Source organism: Bufo gargarizans, chromosome 7 (assembly GCF_014858855.1).
Source record: "Bufo gargarizans isolate SCDJY-AF-19 chromosome 7, ASM1485885v1, whole genome shotgun sequence".
Taxonomy (NCBI): Eukaryota; Metazoa; Chordata; class Amphibia; order Anura; family Bufonidae; genus Bufo; species Bufo gargarizans.
The window spans coordinates 155,398,700-155,423,551 of NC_058086.1; the positions used below are offsets into that span (position 1 = coordinate 155,398,700).

General features: G+C 42.7%; 1 protein-coding gene across 2 annotated transcripts in view; it reads right to left on the bottom strand.

Moving 5' to 3' along the window:
- LOC122943543 overlaps positions 1–24,852 on the bottom strand; it is a 633,637-nt gene that overhangs the window by 62,952 nt on the left and 545,833 nt on the right. The window contains exon 5 of one of the 2 annotated variants that reach the window (XM_044301359.1): positions 9,248–9,481. The exons of the other annotated variant lie outside the window; for it this stretch is intronic. Coding sequence (XP_044157294.1) covers positions 9,409–9,481 — 73 coding nt within the window. The 3' untranslated portion in view covers positions 9,248–9,408. Of the gene's footprint in view, positions 1–9,247; positions 9,482–24,852 lie in introns of those variants that run through there. 2 annotated transcript variants of the gene reach the window in all.

Sequence of the window (24,852 nt, forward strand, 5' to 3'; positions counted from 1 at the left end):
CGTGCTGCAGCTGAAACTCCACTATGGCCTGCTGCTGCTCGCACAGTCTGTCCAGCATGTGCAAGGTGGAGTTCCACCTGGTGGGCACGTCGCATATGAGGCGGTGAGCGGAAAGGCCGAAGTTACGCTGTAGCGCAGACAGGCGAGCAGCGGCAGGATGTGAACGCCGGAAGCACGAACAGACGGCCCGCACTTTATGCAGCAGCTCTGACATGTCGGGGTAGTTGTGAATGAACTTCTGCACCACCAAATTCAGCACATGCGCCAGGCAAGGGATGTGCGTCAAACCGGCTAGTCCCAGAGCTGCAACGAGATTTCGCCCATTATCGCACACCACCAGGCCGGGCTTGAGGCTCACCGGCAGCAACCACTCGTCGGTCTGTTGTTCTATACCCCGCCACAACTCCTGTGCGGTGTGGGGCCTGTCCCCCAAACATATGAGTTTCAGAATGGCCTGCTGACGTTTACCCGGGCTGTGCTGAAGTTGGTGGTGAAGGTGTGTGGCTGAATGGATGAGCAGGTGGAAGAAGAGGAGGAGGAAGCCGAGTAGGAGGAGGAGGCAACAGGAGGTAAAGAATGTTGCCCTGCGATCCTTGGTGGCGGAAGGACGTGCGCCAAACAGCTCTCCGCCTGGGGCCCAGCCGCCACTACATTTACCCAGTGTGCAGTTAAGGAGATATAGCGTCCCTGGCGTGCTTACTGGTCCACGTATCTGTGGTTAGGTGGACCTTGCCACAAATGGCGTTGCGCAGTGCACAATTGATTTTATCGGATACTTGGTTGTGCAGGGAAGGCACGGCTCTCTTGGAGAAGTAGTGGCGGCTGGGAACAACATACTGTGGGACAGCAAGCGACATGAGCTGTTTGAAGCTGTCTGTGTCCACCAGCCTGAATGACAGCATTTCATAGGCCAGTAGTTTAGAAATGCTGGCATTCAGGGCCAGGGATCGAGGGTGGCTAGGTGGGAATTTACGCTTTCTCTCAAATGTTTGTGAGATGGAGAGCTGAACGCTGCCGTGTGACATGGTTGAGATGCTTGGTGACGGAGGTGGTGGTGTTGGTGGTGCATCCTCTGTTTGCTGGGCGGCAGGTGCCAACGTTCCTCCAGAGGCGGAGGAAGAGGCCGAGGCGGCAGCAGCAGAAGAGGTAGCAGGGGGAGCCTGAGTGAGTTCCTTGTTTTTAAGGTGTTTACTCCACTGCAGTTCATGCAGGTGCCTGGTCATGCAGGTTGTGCTAAGGTTCAGAACGTTAATGCCTCGCTTCAGGCTCTGATGGCACAGTGTGCAAACCACTCGGGTCTTGTCGTCAGCACATTGTTTGAAGAACTGCCACGCCAGGGAACTCCTTGAAGCTGCCTTTGGGGTGCTCGGTCCCAGATGGTGGTGGCCAGTAGCAGACGGACTCTCTTGGTGGCGGGTGTTCTGCTTTTGCCCACTGCTACCTCTTTTGCTACGCTGTTGGCTCGGTCTCACCACTGCCTCTTCCTCCGAACTCTGAAAGTCAGTGGCACGATCTTCATTCCATGTGGGGTCTAGGACATCATCGTCCCCTGCATCGTCTTCCACCCAGTCTTCCTCCCTGACATCCTGTTCAGTCTGCACACTGCAGAAAGACGCAGCAGTTGGCACCTGTGTTTCGTCATCATCAGAGACATGCTGAGGTGATATTCCCATGTCCTCATCATCAGGAAACATAAGTGGTTGTGCGTCAGTGCATTCTATGTCTTCCACCGCTGGGGAAGGGCTAGGTGGATGCCCTTGGGAAACCCTGCCAGCAGAGTCTTCAAACAGCATAAGAGACTGCTGCATAACTTGAGGCTCGGACAGTTTCCCTGGTATGCATGGGGGATGATGTGACAGACAGATGGGCTTGGTTTTCAGGCGCCATCTGTGCGCTTTCTGCAGAAGACTGGGTGGGAGATAATGTGAACGTGCTGGATCCACTGTTGGCCACCCAATTGACTAATGCCTGTACCTGCTCAGGCCTTACCATCCTTAGAACGGCATTGGGCCCCACCAAATATCGCTGTAAATTCTGGCGGCTACTGGGACCTGAGGTAGTTGGTTCACTAGGACGTGTGGCTGTGGCAGAACGGCCACGTCCTCTCCCAGCACCAGAGGGTCCACTAACACCACCACGACCATGTCCGCGTCCCTTACTAGATGTTTTCCTCATTGTTACCATTCACAACAATAAGAAAAAAATTATTTGGCCCAATGTATTGAATTCAAATTCAGGCGTTTTTTTTTTTTTACAGGCACCTAACACTATCTGGCTATCTATTTAGGTACCGTATTACACTAATACAGGCACAGCAGTAACAACAGATTTAGCTGAATATAAATTGTAGGCCTAGTATTTAGGCCCTGGATGACAGGTATACGTTTATGGACAGAATTAGACTTGGAAATGCACAGTAGCGTGTGAAGTTATTGAGAATGACCCTATCCGCACCTTCAATCTAATATACTCTTTTATGGATAGATTTAAAGTAGGCCTGATACAACAGAAACCACTGATTTAGGGAATTGCTAAGTTGGGAATTGTATTTCAACCCAGAACAAAAATATATCCTTTGCCAGACAGCAGACAGTATTACAACTGGCTAGCCACAGCTGAAACACCAGATTTAGGGTACTGCTATTTTGGCAATTGTATTTCACCCCTCAATAAAATAGCAAGCACAGCCAAGCACCTGATTTAGGATATAGCAAAAAAAAAAAAAAAAAACACTATTGATGGTTAAATGGACTTGGTGGCAGCTTGTGCTGGCGCACCACAAGACGCAAAATGGCCGCCGATCACCCACAAAAAAAGTGACAGAAAAACGCTCTGGGCAGCCTAAAAACAGTGAGCAATTAAATAGCAGAGGTTGAATGATTTACAGCTGTAGATCGAACACTTCATTAAGTGTTTTTGAAGAGTAAATCACTGCCTAATCTGGCCCTAACAGCAGCAGCTGCATCCTATCCCTACACTGCTCAGAGCAGAGTGACGTGCGGCGCTACGTGACTCCAGCTTAAATAGAGGCTGGGTCACATGCTGCACTGGCCAATCACAGCCATGCCAATAGTAGTCATGGCTGTGATGGCCTCTTGGGCAAAGTAGTATGACGCTTGTTGATTGGCTGCTTTGCAGTCTTTCAAAAAGCGCCAAGAAAGCTCCGAACACCGAACCCGAACTTTAACGAAAATGTTCGGGTCCGTGTCACGGACACCCCAAAATTCGGTACGAACCCGAACTATACAGTTTGTGTTCGCTCATCCCTATTAATAAATTATTGACACCCAGTTTTATTTGCTTGTTAGGTCTACTTGTAGACAAGGATTAAGAGAAACAAGGGCATTCGTATAGTACACTTTGTTACAAAATGGCAATATATTACATCTCACATGTGGATTATGCATATTATCAATCAAAACAGTTTATTCTTGTTTGTAATACAAAACTGCAAAGGTCCTTTTACACGGACTGATAATCAGGCTGATTATTGAGAATAAGTGTTGGTAGAAACGCTCATTTCTTATAGTTGGCCTGTGTAAAAGGTGCCGGCGATCATTCGAAGACACCAAAAATCATTGTTTCTGTGTAGCAGATCCTCCTGTTTAGGCTACATTCACACGATCCTATGTGCTTCGCGGTCCGCAAATTGCGGATCTGCAAAAAAAATGGATGGTGTCCGTATGGCATTAATTTTTTTGGGGCAGATTCATTGTAACAATGCCTATCCTTGTCTGCAAAATGGACAATAGGACATGCTCTATATTTTTTGCGGGGCAATGGAACGGACATACGGATGCAGACAGCACGTGGTGTGCTGTCCGAAGTTTTTTTGCGGACCCATTGAAATGAATGGGGCCTCATCCAATCCGCAAAAAAAAAAACAGTACGGACACGGAAACAAAATACGTTCGTGTGAATGTAGCCTTAAACAATGGTTTTCTGTAGGGACAAGTGACTGGTGTAGTGATTCCTTTTCCCCATACAGCAGAAGTGATTGCTGCATGTAAATGCAGCCCTCATCTGCACTGACGAACAGGCAATTATTGGGAACATTTAGGGTCATTCCCAATAGTTGCTTGACACATTAGTCTGTGTAAAAAGGACCTAAAGACACTAGTAATCCTATATACATTGGTTTGAAATACCAATGACCCATAATTTATATATAAAAAAAAATAAAAAAAATTGCCCTTTTGGTGCCAGTGTTCCATTCTATTTCAAAGTAAATGTATCTTTAGAAATTGACAGTTTAAATCAAGGTTTCTTTATGGAATTATAAAAAATAAATAAAATCTTTTTGACTATCCACAAAAGAATCTTACGTTTTAAGGCAGGTGCTCGGTCAGTAGGGGTGAAGCGCTTCATTTACATACATCACCTCCACAGAAGGAGAACGAGCTGCACCTTTAGACGGGGAGATTTTTGAGAACAAACGTTTGTGGGGACGTTCATCCCTGGTTATCTGCCCAACAATCCAGCTGTGTAAACCCACGATTTTGGTTTTTTGCTGCATGTTCAGGCATAGGGTAAGGATAATTATCTTGTTATGACTAAAAGGAGTTAATGACCAATCTATTGTACTACTTTAAGCCTAGAAAAGGCGGAATAGAAACACAATACACTATGACCAGAGTGAGAGAGCTTTGACTGCATCTCCATTGATCTCTGGTGGCTGTACTCAACCACTTCCTGGACACTGTAAAAAGCAATGATATTTCTCTGTCCCATGCATTTCAACTACCATAAAACATACGCACAAACTCTGTGGCACTGTCTATTAAGGAAATACAGGCAGGAAATGTGTGTCTCCAATATGGCCACCCCCAGGGAAGGTTTCATAATTAAAGAATTAATAGCAACATCAAAGCAATGACCAAAATGTTATTTATTGGCTATATACTTCAATATAATTAATGAAACAAATTAAATGCACAACACATTCGCTGTGTAAGAAAGCATGGGAGTCACATAGTGCAGTAGCAGAGATGAGTGGTGAGGCACTGGTGGGCCTACAAGGTCTATTCCTGTAACAGCAGAGCTGACATGGAGGGAACAAGGTGGTACGAATTTGCAGAATTTTTGATATTTGAAGAGTTCTTAACCCCATTTTTTTAGTTGACAAAAATACATTTGTCTTGTTTCTTCCAGGTCACATACAGGCATTGATGACAGTTAAAGGGGTATTCCAGAATTTTGGTATTAATTGCCCATCCTCAGGATAGGCTATCAAAATCTGATTGGTGGGGATCCCAGACCCTGCACCCCTGTTGATCAGCTGTTTCATCTCAGTATATTGTACAGCAGATGGAGATAGTTACTGCAGCACTGCTCCCGTTCACTTCGATGGGAGGGGTGCTGCAATAACCAACTCCGTCCACTACACAGTAGGTAGAGTTAGGTAGTTCCAAAGCTACAATGAAACAACTGAATGGCAGGAGTGCAGGGAAGCCTGCTGATCAGATATTCATGGTCTATCCCTAAGATAGGCCATTAATAACAAATCCTAGAATTCTCCTTTAAGCAGACTAAACAGTGATTGCAAAATACATTAATGCAGCTACCCTGGGGTTTTGGTTCCTTGCTCTTTAAGTGGCATTTTCCTGTACCAACATTTTGATGGCCTATCCTACAGATAGGTCACCAATAAGAGATCAGTGGGGGTCTGACGCCAGGCACCCCCATCAATCAGCTGTTAGCAGCCACAGGTACCAGAAGTAAACCGTGTACGGAACTGTAAAACCACTGCTCCATACACATTTTTTAAACTTCCCATTACAATAGAATATATAGTCCAGCATCAAGCATGTATTATCAGATGTTCAGATATAAAATAAAAAAAACTGTTAATCACTATAATAGCGATTTAAAATACATCGGAGACAGATAATATTTTCATAATGGACCCTTGGAAATTATGAATAACTAGAAGTGTTTGAGGAGTACCACGCATTTGTGCATTCTGTTTTCACTTTTCCCAAATGTTTTTTTCAATATTTCTCTTTGTATCTGACCACAAATGAGTTGGTGGTGGCCAAAGAAAATGGATACACCTGGAAAAGTATATGCACAAGACTGTTGGCATACACTGTAAAATAAAAATAAAAATCTGTACATGTACAAATTCTTTTGGGATGCAAGAGACAACACTGGTTGAAGAAAAAAAAATACTCCTAAACTCTAGGGTCCTGAAAAAGTAAAAGGACAAATGCACAAGATGTTTGTAGGAGATTGTTCTAACCAATTAAAGTGTAGATGTCATACGTTCCAAAAACGATCATGGATTTTATTAATTCCGAAGTGTACCGTTACCGTTTCCAGAAATGCATTCCATTTTCTGCAGCTGTTCTTCTCAGAGTTATATTTTTCAAGAGAGCCCAAAATTCAGTCACGTGACCACAAAGTGATAACACATTGCAGCATTTTTATCTCCACCGCTACATTGGTTTTCTATTGTGGGGACATTATATTGTAATTTCGAGAAATTATTTGCAGTTAAAAGCAAAAGCATTTTGAAAATAATTAGATCCATTTTCAGAATATGACATGTCACTGGAGAGCATAGCTTAGACAGTTTTCATCTATCAAAAGGAAAGGTTTAAAAAGCTGTCCGATTCATTTTATTCCACATTCTTACTAGTTTTTTGCTGTAGAGACGAATTAACATAGTTAAAAGGTAATGTTGAATGCTTTATATTGTACTGTATTGCCACGGTATGAGCCATCAGATTTTGCAGAAAAACTCTACTTGACAGTTGCAACCACACAACTGGTCTCCCCTCTGATGTGTACCTACATAAATACCCTTTCTTATGTCATGCTTGCATAGAAGGCACCCATGGTGTGCCCGGTTATTTACTTTGACTAAGTACAGTATGCCAATATACCACCTTTTAACATTTTTGGTCTTACAGGTCTAATTTCAGGGTAACTATTGGACATCTCATTGAAGGTAAAATAGACAATTCTAAGCTGCACACTCCACATGCCAGTGAACAAAACGTCCTTTGGTTTCCACTTGTACGAGTCAACGTACACAAGGAAATATCCAAATCGAGGGACAATATTCAACAGTTATGAAGTCAATTAAGAGAATATAAGAGCAGCAAAAATATGTCACACTTCACAAATTTGTGTATCCGCCATTTATATATTACAATTGGAGTGATATAAAGATAATTAACGTAGCCCGTACATGAGGTCAACACACAAATTCATGAAGCGTTCCATATTTCCAATTTTTTTTTTGTATGCCGATTTTGGATTTCCAATAACAAAAAAAAACCTGTCTTAATTGGATCATACCTGTAGAGTACTGTCTCAGAATTTTAATATTTTCTATAGGCATATGTATTTTGCTGTTCACAAAACATGGTCTGCAATACAGATGATGTCTGTGCTGCACCTTGTTTTGTTGTTTACCCATTGACTGCAGTTAAGTATAGGATATGCTCTAGGACATATGGATCCAGAGAGCACATGGATAAGCCACAAAATGTGGATCACAGTCAATGGGGAAGAAAAAAAACCCAAAAAAAACATAAGCCACACAGAAATCACAGGAATGTCATCCATATTTTGCGTACCGCTAAATACATATGGCTGTGTGCATGAGTGTATGGTCATGTGCATGTGTCCTAGTGCAATAGGCATAATGGGGAAAATTTCACTAAGGAAAATGCACCAGAATTCCACCGCATAAGCTATAAGTGTTTTAGACATTTTTTGGATGACTTGTCAAATGGGTTTGGCTTAGCGGGAAAAGGGGCATGGTTTAAAATGAAAGTGCAGTAGCTTAGGTTGAGAAACTGTGCGCCAAAATAACTCCAGAATGTTGGTGCAAAATTGAAGTGCAACTGATAAATTGTCTAATGTAACTTTACACAACCTAAGTACACAGTCTAAATCTCAGGCCATAATAGTAAATGTGCCTTAATGTTTCAGTGTGTGGGAGAGTCTTGAAAAGCTGTATATTAGCCAGATACAAACTTGCTCAGACTGATTACGCACAACTCTAGTGGAAGAAGTACTTTACGTGGCCTCTGGCTGTAGCTACTGTTGAGCGAATTGAAGCAGCCGAAGTGGAATTCAATCCAAAGTTTAGGAAAAATTTGATTTGCCACAAATGCAAATTTCCTCGAGCTTTGTGGCAACAAAAATTATTTTTTTCTAAAATGGTGGCTGCACATGTTACAAAGTAAGAGTAAGAAGCCTGGGAACATGAGATCAACCATAATGCTGTGCAGCCAGCCAATCTGCAGATAGCCATCCCCTGTGATGTCACAGCCCTATAAAAGCCTCATCCTGCATGGTCTCCGCCATTTCACTGCAAGCTGAGCATAGGGGGAGACGCGACAAACGCTCATGCGTTAGGGACAGTGTTGCCAAAAACTGGTTAAAAAAAGAATATTGAATAGGGAGATTGCAGGGAGATCGTAGGGAGAGATTTTTGAGAATGCAGGTAGAGCATAGGGAGACAGCAGGGAAACTGCAGGTTGAGTACAATCGCCTCGTGCATCTTGTTCAAATGCTGTGACATTCATAGTTAACAGTCTTGTTTATTGATAAGTGCCATATAACCCTGAATGGTCCAGATGGATGGACTAGTGGATGGTTGGTGGATGGCCACCATGTCCCAATAAGGTTGCAATTTCAGAAAGGAGGTGGCTGAGTCATGTTTTGGGCTGAAATCATGGGGAGAGCACTGGTAGGCGCTTTTAGGGTCCCTGCAAGTTTGAAAAGGACCTCAGCAAAGTAGATCGAATTTCTGACTTACCACCTTTTCTTTTCTATAGTACAAAAAGAAGAAATTTGCCTTCAGAAGCATATTCATCTTCATGCACAACAAGGCACTCTCATGCTGCAAAGAATACCCCTGAGTCATTGGCTGCTATAGGCTTAAAAAGGAGATAAACTTGTGGGTGGGAGGCAGTTCACATCAAAACAGCAGCTCTGGGAGGCTATTCTGACATCCTGTAAAGAAATTCAAGCAGAAACTCTCCAAAACAGAATGCCTAAACAGAATCTACGGCAGCTGGAAACCAAAAAACTGGTGTAAAGGAAGATAAATGTGCCCCCCACCTTCTCCATGCCCTCTATTTCAAAAAGTGCCATGGGCGGTGTGGGAATTCACCCATAAAATCTCATTGGGTATACTTCGAGATGGAATGGTAGAGAGCCTCAGACAACCAACTCAAAGATTGTCTATCATACTTCATGCATCAAAAGTAGCAGAGGTGAACAGGATTGTTATTACCCATTTTTGACATCTGAGTTTTTGTCCCACTCAGCAAAGTGTAATTTGGAAGTTTCATGACACCATGAACTTTTTTCTCTCCATATAACATCCAACAAGAACATTTTTCATAGATGAAAAACAAAATAAAATCTATTAAAACGGTCTTCATTTTACCATGCCATGCCAATTTTTCTCCACAAATTATGTATCTTATGAGAGCAAGTCTTCGTCAGTTTTAAGTTCCTATATGGAGCAATTAACAAGTGGGTTAACATCACATTCTTGAACGCCTCACAACATTCACAATGCAAAAAGCAAATGTGGAAAATTAAATCTCCATGCAGAATACGTAGTAATCGTGAATAGAGAAAAGACATACAATTGTACATATTCACACACTCTTGGAGACAAGTGTAACATTTACAAGGAAAAAAAAATGAACTTCCATGCATATTATAGTACAAATCTGATCTGCATTTCAGCAAAATGACTGCTTTAAATGTCACAGGCATGAAGCAAAACTATTAAAAAATCCAGATCATAAAAACAGGTGTTTATCTTTCATGATTAATGATTGGTTTCAAATAATATGGTAGAGGCAAAGTAAAAATACAGTACACAATGAACATTTTAAAAAGGCCATAGCTAGAAAACAATTTGTTGGTACGTCATTTTTTTTTCTCCACTAAATCTGTACCAAATTGCAAAAGGTCAAATAAGATTTGGGTGTTTTTAAATGCTGACTGGAAGCAGTTTCTTAAAGGTTAAGATGTCATGTAGCTTCAGAGTTACAGCAGTAGGAAGTGGTTGTGGAGTGCTAGCTGACCTCAGGCGTCTTCTTGACACAAACATTTTGTGACGTTGGACAAAAGGTATGGAAAGACGTTAAAATAAATAAAATTGGTTAAATCTAATTGAAAAATCTATTTTTCAGTTTATTGAGCTTTTACACTTCAGTCCATCTTACCCCTTTTTACATTAAAAGTAGGAGTGGGGAAAGATGAATATGTTGTCTGCAGGGGAAATGTAATGTTTACATATATATATACACACACACACACACACACACACACATATAGGCTACTGATGAGTGAGTTGGTTGGGCAACCCAATTTAGGACTGAACAAACCAAATCAAAATTGTTCCAGTTGCCCTGAAAAGTTGCGGATGACATTTTGGAGTCTCCTAGGACTGCATGCAACTAATTTCACGCTCTTTAACGCCTATCCAGCATTAGTATCCTTAAAGTGACAGCAATATATGGAATTGGTAAAAGGCATGGGTTCTAGTAGTCACAACAGACTTTTTAAGAAACAAACTGAAAAACAAATGTTCTCATTTTGGCAACAAATTCCTGCCGAATTATATACACACACACACAGCACCTAAGGTCATGTGAACCTCTACTTTTTCTATCTTACCATTTGGAAAATGGCCATTTAAAAAAAAAAAAGTTGTCCGAACTGAAATTGGCAAATATTTGGATTTGGAGTGGACACAAATTTAGGTCAAATTTGATTAACTTCCACCATGATGTTACAATAACAGACAAGAGTTTTCCAAAGCTCATCAATATGCTGCAGAAAAATAATCTACATGGAATCTGCCGAAAAATTTGACCTGCCGATTTTTAAGCTGCAGCATATCAGTTGATGTTGCATATTTTCGGCACAGATTTTATCCTCTTCAATGCATAGAGTGAGATCTGAAAGCAAATATGCACGAAAATACATGACAAAATTCACAGGTAATCACGCTGAGTTTGCAATGGATTGCCACAGATTTTAGCGCTGAAATACACGTCCCATGTAGGCATACTCTAACGCTGGGTTCACACCCTGAGCGTTTCTCAAACGCGCGTTTTTGTCGCTCGTTTTTATGCACGTTTTTTGTAATAGTAAACGCGCGTTTGACGCGCGTTTGTGTCATTGACTGCAGTGTCCTATGGCCACAAACGCGCGTCAAAACGCCCCAAAGAAGCTGAAGTACTTGTTTGAGCGTCGGGCGTTTTACAGCGCGTTCGTACGCGCTGTAAAACGCCCAGGTGTGAACCATTCCCATAGGGAAGCATTGGTTTTCATGTCTTGAGCGTTTTACAGCGCGTTTGAACGCGCTGTAAAACGCTCAGGTGTGAACCCAGCGTAAATGTGGAAGACAACAAGTCATTTCATGCCCTCCTGTTCATTCATTAAATCTAAATAAAACAAAAAAAAATAAAACAAACAAACTTTCCCTTTAAAACGACACATGCACCCACTCAGCGTTGCACTTCAATTAACCAAGTTGTTTGTCTTTACCTTTACCTGGAAGACTGCACCTTTGTGTTTAATAGCTTTTTGCAATCAGATTACAAATCAAATTTAATTTATTTCATACTGCAAATGCCTTCAAGCAATGACCTTTCTCTTTTGCAAGGAACTAGGTTTAATTAGTTTGTTATATTATATTTGGCATGCTATATCCTATTGTACTACGCTGATGAGTACGTTGGCGCTTGCAACTCCCCAAATTCCCCGTACACACACCTGGCATCTCAGTCTTTTTGTACTGTGCGCTCCGCACACACAAAGAAAGATAAAATCTGTATTGGAGCAAGACTTGCCATATGAAACAGCTTTTCGCAAAACAGCTGCACCCCAGATCTTAATTAAATAATACTCATAGCACATTGTTTAAATGAGCAAACACATTGTCCTTCTGTTCTGGAATTGAAATGGAATTATGGTTCTTTACATTTTGTAATTAACAGGTCAAATGATGGGTGCACTTTGTACAATGATTTTCACTTTAATTTGCACCTGTGGTTCCTTTCTTGAAAATGTGACGAGAAATTAAATACATTTTATCATAAAGCCAGATAAACTATTTGGTTTGAAAGACTAAAAAGATTCATAATCCATTTTTAAAGGGTTCGTCCCATCCTACATGGAATCTCATCAGACAGACCTCTTTAATCAAGAGCATTGATGAGATGCTTAGAGAACTTCAGGGTGGCAGATTCTATAGCACCCATTTATTAGTGCCCCTAAAACCAACCATTCAAAAAGGTGTGTGCCGTACATGCCAGTTGAAGGGGTTGGCTACTTTTTTGCTACTTGCAACCAATGTGCATCTACGATGATTGTCGGCAATTACTAGTGAAGCCTTTGTTGATATTCTGTGCCATTTGCTATATTTCATAAGCCATGTTCCCTTGTTAGGGAAATACTCTGTGCTGTCCACACAGAAGTCTTGTCCATATGATGACCACTCATGGAAGGCCATGTGACCAGGCAAATCACCTCCACGTGATGTTTCCTGCATTAAAACATAGTGCACCTGCAGTAAAATCCCAACAGTAGAGACATACAGATGGCAGGTGCAGTGTATTTGAACAGAGGAGACATCACATGGAGGTTGCATGACCCTCTTTCAGCAGCCATTTTATGGACAGGACCTCACTGTGGACAGCACAAAATACTTGGCAACCAAAGTGGCATATAATATGAAATATAGAAAATGGTGCAAAATTTCAACAAAGACTATATTATTGTGCGATATAATCATCTTACAAGCACATTGGTCAACAGTAGCCAGAAAGCAGCCAAGCCCTTTACCCTGGGTTCACACCTGAGCGTTCCTCAAACGCGCGTTTTACGCGCGTTTTAGTCGCGCGTTTTTATGCGCGTTTTTTGTAATAGTAAACGCGCGTTTGACGCGCGTTTGTGTCATTGACTGCAGTGTCCTATGGCCACAAACGCGCGTCAAAACGCCCCAAAGAAGCTCAAGTACTTGTTTGAGCGTCGGGCGTTTTACAGCGCGTTCGTACGCGCTGTAAAACGCCCAGGTGTGAACCCTTCCCATAGGGAAGCATTGGTTTTCATGTCTTAAGCGTTTTACAGCGCGTTTGAACGCGCTGTAAAGCGCTCAGGTGTGAACCCAGGGTTAAAGCATCCTCCAGATTAATTTAATGTGTGACAGCATGGGGTTGTGCAAGTGGTTTTGGTTACTTAGCTGGTTTTAGAGATGAGTGAATATCCCCAAATGTGTTTCGGGTCCTGTTCAGTTGAATTAGCCATCAGATTTAATTCGGTCTGAATAAATTTGACCAGAAATGTTGTGTAGGACACTCTGGGATCACCTAGGATTGCATTTAACCCCATTCTAACTTTTCAACACTTGTTTTTTGCAGGACGAACTGTAGTTTTTATTGGTACCATTTTTCTGGTACGTACAACTTTTTGAACACTGTTAGGCCTCATGCACACGGCCGTGTTCCGCGGCCGAGAGCGGACCGTGGAAACCCGGCCGGGATTCCTGCTGACAGCATGACTAGTGTATTACTGTGCAGCAGCGGCTGCATGGAGCGCACGGCGTCATAGCAACCAATGACGCCGTGCGCTCACGCTGTCAGCAGGAATCCCGGCCGGGTTTCCACGGTCCGCTCTCGGCCGCGGAACACGGCCGTGTGCATGAGGCCTTAGGGTCCATTCACAGGTCCGCAATTGCCCATAATTCCAGTGCCTTGTACAGACAAAAATGGTTCAAGAATTCAAGCAACATAAAACAAAAATAAGTACAATAAACATGAGTTAAATGAATGTCAAGTTGGTATGAAGCTAGAATCCCCTCTTACACTCAACCTCCCAAAGCAGTTTGAAGCATGTTTCACATTTGCTACCATCTATTTCTACAGTAGAGCCTTACTCATTTCTACACTATCCAAAACTCCACAATGACATACTTTTTGCTCCCATGGCAGCCTAGTGCACATGCCTATCACAGTTCTCAGGGCTGAAGACCCAGCTATGTATTTTAAAAGCAAAATTGAAAGCATTGGTATAAAACTTTCTCCCAGTGCCCATGATATCCATCCCTTTCCTTTCAATTTCCGCATATGGTCAAAGAACAAAATAAGTCTCCAGGCTCCCTCTACTTCTTACCATAGGACTTGCATTAGTAATCTTTTTCCTTGCTCAGTGGATCATTTGCTGGATTTCTTTTCTTCCCCTTGCATTTGGGTTACCTCAGGGTTCAGTCCTAGGTCCTCCTCTTTTCACAGCTTTTAGACAATCTCAACAGATCTACTTCCAGATCAACTTTTTACCCTGATGACAACCAATTATATACTTCTTACAAATGTGACTGAGGAAACGTGTACATATTTTCATTGGATGGGACCAATTGTACTGGTACCTGACAATGATTGTTGCTAACAACTCTCATCATGGGTTGAATCAGGTAAAGAAATTGCATATTCTAGATAAAAAGAAATATTAAGCAAATCTAAGCAAAATAGAACTAGAATTTCTATCAGCTTAATGGAATGTTTATATCAAATTCTCAACTAAATATGAATGGCTACAGGGAGAATGCTCATGTTAGGTAATATCTGTGAAGAGTAGATCAAAGAGTAAGTAATTTTCCATAAACAACTTGCAGAGCCAGAAGTAAACTCTTTGATTTTAATGGAGCCTGGTGAACTTTATTATTAGTTTAGTTTACAAAAATAGAAACTATGGGTATTGAGAATCATTTTAGCCTTTATGTAGGACATGAGCAGAACTCGAAATTCCACATGCCATGTCAGATTCAACACACTCTATAACCAATTATCAACAACCAACAGTTTTGTCATCAAATATATTCAAGTCTATGAAACTGAACAGATATCTATAACACCGCGCAACAATGATTTTGCTACTGAGAGAAAAACATGTGATTTATACTAAAATGAGCGCATTGGTTCCAAATATGAACTCGGAATTTGCCTGACACGGCTAGATTTTAAGTTAAACATGCAAAGCCTATTCAGTTATAATATTAATGATATATTCCAATGGACATGTCCAGACGCACTCAGGCTGATGTCAGCAGTAAGTATATAAGGCAAGCTGGACAGATTTTGATGAAGTGATCTGTTATAGTGCAATCAGTTTTGAAACTTAAGATGGATAAATGCAAATGTGTTAACGATCCAGACAATTTCTGCTACATATGTGGCAAATACACTACTTATGATCAGCGCAAGAATCTGTCAAAGCGAGTGCGTCTTGCATCTTGGGATGCATTTGTGCTAGTAGTGCAGAACTTCCTTGGGGACAGACGAGCTGCAAACTATGTAGACAACATGCTTATGAACTTGTCCGCCGAATGTCATTGAAAGTGCATTTCTTACATTCCCATCTTTTTCCCACCCAATTTGGGACACGTTCGTGACGAACATGGAAAGCAGTTCCATAAAGATATTTCTACAATGGAGAACAGGTATCGAGGTTGCTGGAATCTCAACATGATGGGGAACTACTGCTGGATTTTGCAACTGGAAAATATGACCGTTCAGAAACGCAAAAAAAAAGGAGATGCCTGAAGCACTCTTAACAGTACTGGGCCTTGCTCAAGTAAGACTTTTAAATAGAAAAACAAGTATTTTGGAAATTTTGTTATTCCATTCCATTTTCATACACGGTTTAATACGCAAACTTTGATGTAGATCAGGTAATTTTTCGAGTAAAACTCGTTCTGTTCAAAATTATTCAATGCTTTCCAAGTACTTAATTCATTTAGGCATACTTAAGCATAGCAAAATTTCGTGACGTGTTAGTTACAACAATTCTGACTTCATATTTGTAGTCTGCACACTCGATTTAGTATAGGACAAATGGTTTTTGCCGAGTAGCAGACAAAAAGGCTTTTTTTGTTGCGTGGTGTAATCTAAAGATATGACGTATTCTCATTCATACGAAAATACAGAAGAAACATTGAAAGTAGTATCCAATTTTACCAAAAAGTAATGACCCAACACTAGAGTTGAGTGGACACCTGGATGTTCGTGTTCGATGGGTTCGGCCGAACTTCACAAAAAAGTTTGAGTTCGGGACCCGAACTTGACCCCGAACCCGAACCCCATTGAAGTCAATGGGGACCCGAACTTTTGAGCACCACAATGGCTGTAAAAATGTCATGCAAAGGGCTAGAAGGCTGCAAATGGCATCAAAATGTGGTTAAGAGCATGGCAAGTGCTCTGCAAACAAATGTGGATAGGGAAATTACTTTAAATAACATAAAATGCGTAAAAATAAAAAATAATCTTGATCTAGGTCAATATGGAGCAGGAGGTTGAGTCTTCGGTGGATGTGGCGGTGTAGATGGAAGCGGCGGTGGAGGAGGAGGTAGCCTACACTGCTTTTTGGTTTTAAATTTATTTTTTTAAATGAGGGTACATATAACCTGTGATAACCCCCTCCAGTCGTGCTAAACACACGTTCAGACAATACACTGGCTGCAGGGCAGGCCAGCCCCTCCAAGGCGTAAAGGGCAAGCAAAGGCCATGTGCCCAATTTGGAGACCCAGAAGTTGCAGGGGGCAGACTTATCAGTCAGTTCGTGTAGGCGTGTGCACACATACTGCCCCACCATGTCACACGTCCCTGTGATGTTCACGATCCAATTGGATAGCTGCTCTATCAACTTTCGATGTTCTTTTCTGCGCCTACCATGTTGATCATGGTCAGCGGTGAATCAGGGTTCCACACAGGAGAGAATCTGTCAAAAAATAAAAAAACTATAGCTCTCAGACTATGAAGACACTAACATATTATTATTTCGGTTTCAAAAATGCTATTATTGTGTAAAACTTAAGAAAACGTAGACATATTAGGTATTGCCACGTGCGTAACGATCTGCTCTATAAAAAAGTCGCATGACTTTTTATAGAGCAGATCGTTACGGCAAGGTAAACTCTGTAAAAAAAAATATTTTAACGATGCCAAAACATCAATTTTTTGGTTACCTTGCCTCACAAAATAATATAGAGCAATTAAAAATCATATGTACCCCAAAATAGTACCAATAAAACTGGCACCTTATCCCGTAGTTTCCAAAATGTGGTTAGTTCAGCTAAATTTGCCTTCCAAAAACCATATGGCGTTCCTTTCCTTCTGCGCCCTGCCGTGTGCCCGTACAGGAGTTTACGATCACATGTGGGGTGTTTCTGTAAACCGCTGAATCAGGGTAATAAATAGAGTTTTATTTGGCTGTTAACCCTTGCTTTGCTACTGGAAAAAATGAATTAAAATGTTAAATCTGCCAAAAAATGTGAAATTCAGAAATTTCATCTCAATTTTTCATCAATTCTTGTGGAACACCTAAAGGGTTAATAAAGTTTGTAAAATCAGTTTTGTATACCTTGAGGGTGTAGTTTCTAAAATGGGGTCATTTTTGGGTGGTTTTTATTATGTAAGCCTCAAGTGACTTCAGACCTGAACTGGTCCTTAAAAGCGTTTTAAAGTTATCACCACATAAAGTGACATGTCAGATTTGCAAAAAATGGCCTGGGCAGGAAGGTGAAAACAGGCCCAGGGTTGAAGGGGTTAAGAAGCCCTGTTATTGGAATGATTAATAATAAATTAATTTGGAAGCGTTAGCCAGGAGAGGCCCTGCTGCCGCTTTGTTGACTCTAGATAACTTTCCCCTGATCACACGTCCCTATGACATCCACGATCAAATTGGATATCTTCTCTATCAACTTTCGATGTTTTTTTCTCAGCCTACCATGTTGATCACGGTTATTGGCGAATCAGGGTTCCACGCCGGAGAAGGAGCGTGAGAAAGGGAGACCCCATCCAAGGGAGGTCAATTGCTGCAATGGAACCGATTTTAAAAAATTTCGGTCCCTGTCACCTATGCAGAGCAGGGGTTTATTCACAGCAAAAACTGTAAAATGTCAACCCAAGAATGTAACAGAAAAATTTGTGAAATGTATTAGGCTGTCAACTAGGTAGAGCAGGGGTATATCACAGCCAAAAATTTGTGAATTTAACCAGAAAATGTAACAGACAAATTAGTGATATTTTTTTACATGTCTACTAGGTAGAGCAGTGGTATATCACACCCAAAAATTGGTGAATTTCACCCGAAAATGTAACAGACAAATTAGTGAATTTTTTTAACCTTTCTACTAGGTATAGCAGTGATACATCACACCCAAAAATTGGCGAATGTCACCCGAAAATTAAACAGACAAATTAGTGAAATGACATAAAATAAAATACGTACAAAAAAAACTTGATTTATGAGTTGGAGGTCCATATGGAGTAGGAGTTTGAGGAGGCGGTGGACGTAGCAGTGTAGGTGGAAGCAGCTGTGGAGGAGGACGAGGTAGCCAACACTGTTTTTTGTTTTTTATTATTATAATTATTATTTTTTAATTAAGGAGCGTGTGAAATATCCAAAATACAAGAACGAGCAATTGCGCTGCAGTATAACAATGGCTGGTTAAGGCTGGTATACATGTCTATTCTGCACAAGGTACGAACAAGTCCTGTAGGATCCATGCCTGGTTCATTTTAATGAACGTGAACTTCTCCACATTGGCTGTGGACAGGTTATAACGCCCCCTGCCGTGCTAAACACACATTCAGATAATACACTGGCTGCAGGGCAGGCTAGGACCTCCAAGGCGTGAAGGGCAAGCTCAGGCCATGTGCCCAATTTGGAGACCCAGAAGTTGAATGGGGCAGACCCATCAGTCACATAGTGTAGGTGTGTGCACACGTACTGTTCCAGCATATTGGTGAAATGCTGCCTCCTGCTAAGACGTTCCATATCAGCTGGTGGTGCTGATTGTTGTGGCGTGCTGAAAAACCTTTTCCACATTTCGGCCATGCTAACCCTGCCTTCTGAGGTGCTGGCGGTGCCCCAGCTGCGTTGGCGACCTTTTCCTCCTCCTCTGCCTTCGCCTTGTGATTCCACTGTGCCCCTGCTGTAAGGTGGGAATGCCACCAGCAGCGCGTCTACCAGCGTGCGCTTGTACTCGCGCATCTTACGATCACGCTCCAGTGAGGGAATTAAGGACGGTACATTGTCCTTGTAACAGGGATCCAGCAGCGTGGCCACCCAGTAATCAGCACAAGTTAGAATGTGGGCAACTCGGCGGTCATTGCGGAGACAGAGCAGCATGTAATCGCTCATGTGTGCCAGGCTGCCCAGAGGCAACGAAAAGCTGTCCTCTGTAGGAGGTGTCCTCTGTATCCCCCCAGCCACGTACCAGTGATGGCCGTGAGCTGGTCTGGATGCCACCCTGCTTGAACATGGTTCCTCCTCCTCCTCATCCTCTACCTCCTCATCCTCCAGAACTGTGCCCTGGCTGGACAATTGTGTACCTATGGTTTGTGGGTGCAGGAACCCACCCTTGGAGCCACTTGTGAATGACTGGCTGGAAATCCTATGAAATGATCTCTCTTCCTCTTCCATCATCGCCAGCAGTGTTTTTTTTAAGGAGGCATAGAAAAGGGATAGTAATGCTTATAACTGCATTATTGGCACTGTCCATGTTGGTGGAGTACTCAAACAGCGCAACAAGGAACACAGGTCTCGCATGGAGGCCCAGTCATTGGTGGTGAAGTGGTGCTGTTCTGCAGAGCGACTCACCCGTGCGTGCTGCAGCTGAAACTCCATTATTGCCTGCTGCTGCTCGCACAGTCTGGCCAGCATGTGCAAGGTGGAGTTCCACCTTGTGGGCACGTTGCATATGAGGCGGTCAATGGGAAGGCCGAATTTATGCTGCAGTGCTGACAGGCGAGCAGCAGCAGAGTGAGAACGCTGAAAGCGCGCACAGACAGCCCGCACTTTATGCAGCTGCTCTGACATATCAGGGTAATTTTTGAGGAATCTCTGCACCACCAAATTCAGCACATGCGCCAGGCAAGGGATGTGCGTAAAACCGGCTAGTCCCAGAGCTGCTACGAGATTTCGCCCATTATTGCACACCACCAGGCCGGGCTTGAGGCTCACTGGCACCAACAACTCCTGCGCGGTGTGGGGTTTGTCCCACAAACAGATACGTTTTAAAACTGCCTGTTGTCGTTTACCCCTGGCTTTGCTGAAGTTGGTGGTGAAGGTGTTACGCTGACCGGATGAGGAGCCGGTAGAGGATGAGGAAGTGGAGTAGGAGGAGGAAGCAACAGGAGGCAAACTGAAGCACCCTGCAATCCTCGGTGGTGGAAGGACATGAGGCAAACTGCTATCCGCCTCAGGCCCAGCCGCCACTGCATTTACCCAGTGTGCTGTTATGGAGATATAACGTCCCTGACCGTGCTTACTGGTCCACGTATCCGTAGTGAGGTGCACCTGGCGTTGCGCAGTGCACACCTGATTTTGTCCCCCACTTGGTTGTGCAGGGAAGGGATGGCACGCCTGGAAAACTAGTGGCGGCTGGGCACGATGTACTGTGGGACAGCCACCGTCATAAGGCTTTTAAAACTCTCTGTCTCCACCAGACGGAATGACAGCATTTTAAAGGCCAGTCATTTTGAAATGCTGGCATTAAGGTCCAGGGATCGCGGGTGGGTAGGGGGGTACTTCTAGCTTAAATAGCTGTATTTCTAGCTTAAATTGCACACAGACGAATACGGCAGAGGCACCAAATGAAGGTTATTGCCAAAAATGTGTGTTTTCTCAAAGACAGAAATTATTGAAGTATTTCAAGCTTGTTTTTAACAATCACAGATGCAGCAAAGGCTGCATTATTAAGTATTTTGCCCAAAAATTTTGTTTTTTTACTAACAGAATATGACAGCTGTCTATAACTCTTGAATTTCACACGTGCAAATGCAGCAATGGCTGTAAAATTGTATATTTTGCCCAGAAAGGGTTCTGAACGCTTCCGTGGGACATTGTGGAGATCTTTGGTGACCCTGATGGTGGTATTGCTGGCAGATCCTCTGTTTGCGGAGTGGCAGGTGGCACTGTCACTTCAGAGGTGGATGAAGAGGCCGAGACTGCAGCAGACGAGGAAGGAGGAGGAGCCAGAGACCTTTCTTTGTTTTTGAGGTGTCTACTCCACTGCAGCTCGTGCTTTGCACATAAATGCCTGATCATACAGGTTGTGCTCAGGTTGAGAATGTTTATGCCTCGCTTCAGTCTCTGATTGCACAACGTGCAAACCACTTGTGTCTTGTCGTCAGCACATTGTCTGAAGAGCTGCCACGCCAGGGAACTCCTTGGAGCTGGCTTTGGTGTGCTTAGTCCCTTGCTGCGGTGGGCAGTAGCAGGTGTACTGTCTAGGGGATGGCCGCTCCGCTTTTGCACCCTGCTCCCTCTTCTGCTGTGCTGGTGGCTCTGTACGACCACCGCCTCTTCCTCCGAACTACACAGGTCACTCGCATGACCTTGATTCCATGTGGGGTCGAGGACCTCATCGTCCTCCACATCATCTTCCACCCAGTCTTCACCTCTGCCCTCCTTGTCGGTCTGCACACTTTCGAAAGCCCAAGCAGTTGGCACCTATGTTTCGTCATCATCCGAGACGTGCTGCGATGGTCCTACCATGTATCCCATCTTGAAACATAAGTGGTTGGTTATCGGTGCACTCAATCTCTTCCACTTCTGGGGCAGGGCTAGGTGGATGGCCCAGGGAAACTCTGCTGACTTGGGGCTCAGACTGCTTGGCTGATTTGCAAGGGGGTGAGGTGAAAGACTGATGGACATCGACTGCAGGTGCCAACTCTGATCTTTCAGCAGGAGACTGGGTGGGAGACAATGTGACGAAACTGGAGGCACTGTCAGCAACCCAATCTACTATCGCCTATACTTGTTCTGGCCTCACCATTCGTAGAGTAGCATTAGGCCCGACCAAATACCACTGCATGTTCTGTCGCCTACTCGCACCTGAGTAAGGGGTTTCACTTGTGCGTGTAGCTGGCACAGATCGACCACGTCCTCTCCCTGCAACAGAAGCTCCACCAGCAGCACCACAACCAGGGCCACGTCCCTTATTTGACGCTCTCCTCATATTTCTTGAATTTAGGATCTTTCCCTAAATGGGTGTTTTTTTAATAGCAGAATATAACAACAGTAGCTAAATGGTATATCTCACATGTACAGATGTAGACTAGGCTGCAATTTAAGATTTTTGCCCAAAATGGGTGTTTTTTTAATAGCAGAATAGAACAGTATCTAAAGGGTGTATCTCACAATTACATATGCAGCAAAGGCTGCAAAATTTTGTTTTTTGCCATAAATGGGTGTTTTTTTAATAGCAGAATAGAATAACAGTATCTAAATGGTATATCTCACATGTACAGATGTAGACTAGGCCGCCATTTAAGATTTTTGCCCAAAATGGGTGTTTTTCTAATAGCAGAATAGAACCACAGTATCTATAGGGTGTATCTCACACATACAGATGCAGACTAGGCCGCAATTTAAGATTTTTGCCCAAAATGGGTGTTTTTTTTTAATAGCAGAATAGAACAACAGTATCTAAATGGTTTCTCTCACAATGACATTTGCAGCAAAGGCTGCAATATTAAGTATTTTGCCCAAAAAGGGTGTTTTTTTTCTAACAGAATATGACAGCAGCATATAACACTTGAATTTCATACGTGCAGATGCAGCAAGGGCTGTAATATTAGGTATTTTGCCCCAAAAGGGTGTTTTTTTACTAACAGAATATGATAGCTGTATATAACGCTTGAATTTCACACGTGCAGATGCAGCAATGGCTGTAAAATTGTATATTTTGCCCAAAAGGTGTTTTTTTAAAACCCAGAAAATTATAGCTGTATTTCTAGCGTAAATTGCACACTGACTAATGCTGCAAAAGCACCAGATGTAGGATATTGCCAAAAAAAGGTGTTTTTTTTAAACCAGATTATTATTGCAGTATTTCAAGCTTGGATTTGAATGTCACAAAATCACATATCCGGTGCTGGTGCACTGAGCTTGCATAAAATGGCCACCGCCGCCGCCCACCTAACTAACAGACGGATAAAAGTTATTTTTCTCTGTCACTGGGCTCAGGGCAGGGTAAAAAGATTGTGCACTGCACCCACACAACTAAATCTATGTAGATCGCTGAGTTCAATTGGAGTTCTGATTAAAGATTCTGTCCTATTCTCTCCCTCACAGCAGCAGTATCCTACACTAAGCTTATATAGAGGCTGGGTCACATGCTGCACTGGCCAATCACAGCCATGCCATTAGTAGGTATGACTGTGATGGATTCTAAGGGCACACAATTAAACGCTTGTTGAGTGGCTGCTCTGCAGCCTTTCAAAAAGCCCCAAGAAATCGCCGAACACCGAACCCAAATTTTTACAGAAATGTTTGGATTCGGGTCCGGGGTCTAAAAATCCTAAAGTTCAGTACGAACCCAAACTTTACAGTTCGGGTTCACTCAACCCTACATTAGCTATATGCATACGGAGCAGCAGGGAAGTCACAGGATATCCAAATTCTTTTCAGGTGCCCAGAGGTCTCAGATTACATCATCTGATTTATAACAGCGCATGTATGGAGGCTAGGATAAGTATGGACTCACCTTAGCTAATATATTTTTTTAGTGGCAGAAATCAAGATGGCTATGCTGCTTGGTATAGGCCCCAGCTCACACTCTGTACAGGTGCGAGCACATGCTGCAGTTCATCTCCATTTGGCACATACATGTTTACAGTCCTTAGGCATGACTGTTACAGCTATCTGTTTATACTCACTGTCTATAATTAAGTCTGGTAGCTGCGTCAAGCTGGCTGTTCTATTCCTTCTGACCCAGTCTATTACAGGTCATTTGAATACTTGTGGGTGCAAGGCTAAGTGCTGCTTTGGTTTGCTACCTCTGCTTTTGGTGCTGCTTCTCCAATTTTGCCAGATTGCAAGCATCACTCACTTCCACTTGGTAGCTAACTACCACATAGTGAGGCTGGTCATCTCTATCTGTTATTGCAGCATTGTCTGCATTCTACCACAAAGTCCTTCTATGAACTTCTGTTTATGCATTATAGGAACATAGTAGCATGGGAACAAAGTTAACGTGACACTAACCTCTGATTCAGCCCAGTGTTGCGGATGCATGGCAATTATTTTCAGGCACATTACCATACAGTTTCTCAACATATAAAGTGCATTTGACATAAATTACAGCACAGTTGCAAACATTTATAGCATCTATAGACTTCCTTTCAGAGTATATATGGCTCACATGGGCATTATCCCAAGGTTCTCATATAACCTGTGATGTCACCACTCAATATACATTTTGAACCTGGAATAATTACTAAGAGCTTTTAACCCACAATATCTAGTGCCAGGCTGACCTCTCGCAGTGACATAAGGCATAATGAACAGCATATCGTACATTGCGAACATGATTCACATATACATGAGATGGCATGTCACAAACAAAATATTGCCATTTTTCAATAGTAGATGGCCACATTAGAGTCTAACAGTTCAACACAACATGGATGGTACCAGAATGGTGCAAAAAAAATAAAGTCATACCTCACTAGTTCCCCACAGATTCCATTCCTATGTGTCCCAGTCCCCTGTCAGTGTCTACTTCTTTATGCCTCTTGACACACAGGAAATGATTGCTCAGCCAGTCACTGGCTGCAGAGGTGACCTGATTTGGCCAGTGATGGTCTAATCAGTCATTACCCTTCAAATCCCCCCCCCCCCATGTGTAATTTATGTGTGCCCCTATTAAAAGCAATATTTGGAGTAATAACGTCTGTAATACAGTCTGTTGCAAAAGGACCATAAGGCAGCCCACATTTATTAATCTGCATCAAAAAGGTCTTAAAAAGTGGCACAAAATGAAACTATTTGGTGCATCTAGGTTTTCTACACTTTTTA